This window comes from Mandrillus leucophaeus, unplaced genomic scaffold, assembly GCF_000951045.1.
Source record: "Mandrillus leucophaeus isolate KB7577 unplaced genomic scaffold, Mleu.le_1.0 Scaffold765, whole genome shotgun sequence".
Classification (NCBI taxonomy): domain Eukaryota; kingdom Metazoa; phylum Chordata; class Mammalia; order Primates; family Cercopithecidae; genus Mandrillus; species Mandrillus leucophaeus.
Window position 1 is genome coordinate 976,364 of NW_012108308.1, and position 3,666 is coordinate 980,029.

A 3,666-nucleotide genomic window follows, 5' to 3' on the forward strand; every position below is an offset into this window, starting at 1 on the left:
AAAGAAAGAAAAGAAAACTTGTCCAGGTTCACCCAGGAGAAATTGGCTGCACTTGGATTTGAGTTGAGGCATCAGGTCCTGAGCCTTTTTTTTTTTTCCTTTTTGAGATAGGATCTTGCTCTGTCACCCAGGACAGTGCAGTGACATGATCATGGCACACTGCAGCCTCAACCTCCCACACTCAAGCAATCCTCCCACCTCAGCCTCCCAGGCAGCTGGGACTACAGATGCGCACCACCATGTCTGGATAAATTTTGCATTTTTTTGTAGAGGCAGGGTTTTGCCAGGTTTCCCATGCTGGCCTTGAACCCCTGGGCTCAAGCAATTCTCCCACCTTAGCCTCCCAAAGTGCTGGGATTACAGGTATGAGCCACTGAGCGTGGTCTCTGAGCTCTTAATCATCACGCTATCCTTAATTTCTCACATCCTGATAGGAGAGAACAAGTGCCAAGGCTGGAGCGTGGGACCTGGCGTGTGGTAGGTGCTCAACAAATGCTAGAGACTGAATTGAGCTGAATGGTTTCTATATCCAGGGAGAGGAGGAAAAATCACCCAAAGACGTTACTGGCCATGATGTCTCATGCTTTTTATTTGATAAGACTCAACATCTCTAATGAGTTTTCAGATCTCTAATGAGAAAGAGACATAAAAAAATAATTCAGAAAAAAAATTCAGAATGTTGTCCCACTCAAAGCTTGGGGGGAGGCGGGGGTGGGTGTCTAAAGCCAGTCAATCTACCTCAAAGGGGTGATCATGGGTTTTAACTTCAGAATGTGAAGATGGCGCAGGGATATTGGGGAAGAAGGAAGGGTACAGGGTAGTCAGTCTGGTCCCAAGACCTTCCTACTCCCGCTACCCCTAACATCTGAATCTCTCTCCAAGTCACTCTATATCATTGGCACTACAAATACTGACTTTCTCTTCAAGGACAACTGGGAGAGATTTAATCTAAGAAAGACTCAGCAGAAGAAACGCATGGATATTCTTTTCCAATCAAGGTGTCATACAGAATGGAGATCCATCCTGGCTCCAAATTCTCTTTCAATTCAGGTCATTAATCTTATCCACCCTCCTTTAAGCTCCATATAGGTCTCAGGTAGACCAGAGAGCCTTCCCTTTGAGCCCGGGGTCTTTTCTATAGTCAGATAGCTTCTCATCTCAACTGTATCAACTGGGGATCTCGTAGGTCACATTTCTTCCAACAAAGAGGAACTGTGAAAACATTATGTTGGCCAGGCACAGAGGCTCATGCCTGTAATCCCAGCACTTTGGGATGCCAAGGTGGGCGGATCACAAGGTCAAGAGATCGAGACCATCCTGGCCAACATGATGAAACCCCGTTTCCACTAAAAATACAAAAATTAGCTGGGCCTGGTGGCACGCATTTGTAGTCCCAGCTACTCTGGAGGCTGAGGCAGGAGAATCTCTTGAACCCGGGAGGCAGAGGCTGTGGTGAACTGAGATTGTGCCACTGCACTCCAGCCTGGCAAGAGGGCAAGACTCCATCTCAAAAAAAAAGAAAGAAAGAAAGAAAGAAAATATTATGCTAAGTAGTGAAATCTTCAGTCCTGCCCCCCTGCCCACAGCTCTTTCAGAAGTTAAGAAAACAACAGGAAAAAGAACAATTCTGTTAATTGAACCAAGACTCAAGATACCATTAATTAATCCAGGTCTCAGAAAATAATAATTTTTTAAAAATCCTGATTAGGTTACAGGACACAAAAGATAACAAGAGTCATCACTGAATAAGACTAGGAGGCCTTCCGGAAAGGGACAATTTTCTGAAAGGCTTGCCGAAACTCTTCATTAAACACAGTGTAGATTATTGGATTGATGAGGGAGTTTAAATAGCCTAGCCAGGTGAAGAAGTCAAAGAGGGCCGGGTGGATCCAGCAGGAGTCCCGGCAGATGGGGAGAACCAGAGACACCACGAAGAAGGGCAACCAGCAGATGATAAAAGCCCCCAGAATGATGCCCAGGGTTTTAGTGGCTTTCCTTTCCCGAGCAGCGGAAATCCTCTTGCGTTCCAGGGCACTGTCAGCAAGCTTGATTTTCACGTGGCTGAAAAAGAGAGGGGAGCCAGCCGAGTGCGAGTGCCCCTCATGGAGGCTGGGGTTGAGCGAACAGAGCGAGGACCCTGCAGAGCCTGTGATGAGGTGGGCTGTGGTGAAGCGCTTCCCATAGAGTGAGGGTGGATTCAGGATGCGATTCCGGGCTGCCCGGTAGATCCGGCCATATAGGATGATGAGCAACACCGAGGGAATGTAGAAGGCCCCACATGTGGAGTAGATGGTGTAGGAGATCTGAGAGGTGTTCACCAGGCAGTCCGACATCTCCTCCTGGGCCTTGGCCTGTCGCCAGAAGAGAGGGGGAATGGAGATGCAGATGGAGATGGCCCAGACGATGGCAATCATGGTGGCCGCATGGCCAGCCGTCCTGCGTTTACTGTACTCCAGGGCATCTGTGATCGCCCAGTACCTGTCCAGAGCAATGACACAGAGATGCAGGATGGAGGCCGTGCAGCACGTGATGTCAGAAGACAGCCAGATGTCACACAAGATTTGGCCAAAGTTCCAGGTGTGGGTGATGGTATAGGCGATGCTAATGGGCATGACCAAGATGGAAACCAAGAGGTCAGTGGTGGCCAGGGAGCCAATCAGGTAGTTGGCAGGGGTGTGGAGCTTCCTGGTGAGTAAGATGGTGGTGAGTACAAAGGCGTTGGAGAGGACTGTGGCCAGTGTGATGATGGAAAGGACCATGGCAAGGGAGATCTTGAGTGCCTGGAGGGTCCTGGGATCCCAAGCCTCTGGGGTTTCTGTGGCATTCAGGGATCTGTTGGAGGCCTCCTGGGGAAGGCCTTCTGTTGACTGGTTCAGTGGGGACATGCTAGGTGGCTGTCTCTTCCCACAGACCTCCACACACTTGGCTCCTTCCTTCAAGGTTGTCCTGACAACAGAGCAAAGTCATCCTTCTGCTTCGCACTGGTGGGAGCCGTACACTAGAACAGACCACAGTGAAAAGGCCTCGAGACCAGACTATTCTCCAAGTACAGCTGTAATAAAATAAAATTAAATAATAATAATAATAATAAACAAGACCAGATTATTTGAAGAATGATGAGACAACTACCACTGGTAGTTAAAGGTCTTTCCTAAACCACAGGAATTCCAGGATGTCTCAGGGTCCTGGAGCTTTGCCCAGCAGATGGTCATGCCCGGGAGACACATGCTGAGTTCGTTAGGCAGTTATCAGGGGATCACACCCAGGTGGGCAATGCCCTGGGATTCTTGCCTGTGGCGTCTGGCTCTTTTCAAAGCTTGAGTCATTCGTGTGTTTAATGAGGACTTCAGAATTCCCCTCATAATAATTGAAACGATTCTGGATTTAGGATTGCTTCCGAGGAGCTTTTAAAACTAGACACAAAAAGAAGTTCCAGCTGATTCAGAGAAGCAGTCCAGTCAGCACAGCGGCTCGCGGTTTTCCCAGGTTCATCTTGATGCATCCTGAGCTACTTAACTTCGGTTCCTGTCCCACTGATCGTTTAGAGCCTGAACAGACAAAACATCCTGGTTACCAAGACTTGAAGAATGCATGAGCTGGGACCAGGCAAAACAAACAGATCACTGTGGGCTCACGGAATGGGGACCTGTTCAGAAGATCTGGGGT

At 48.6% G+C, this 3,666-nt stretch overlaps 1 protein-coding gene across 1 annotated transcript; it reads right to left on the bottom strand.

Annotated features, from left to right (window-relative positions):
• Nucleotides 1-565: 565 nt before the first annotated feature.
• HTR1D (5-hydroxytryptamine (serotonin) receptor 1D, G protein-coupled) lies at nucleotides 566-3,382 on the bottom strand. The gene has a single exon (XM_011966588.1). The coding sequence runs from the start codon at nucleotides 2,883-2,885 to the stop codon at nucleotides 1,752-1,754; it is 1,134 nt and encodes a 377-aa protein (XP_011821978.1). The 5' UTR covers nucleotides 2,886-3,382; the 3' UTR covers nucleotides 566-1,751.
• Nucleotides 3,383-3,666: the final 284 nt, after the last annotated feature.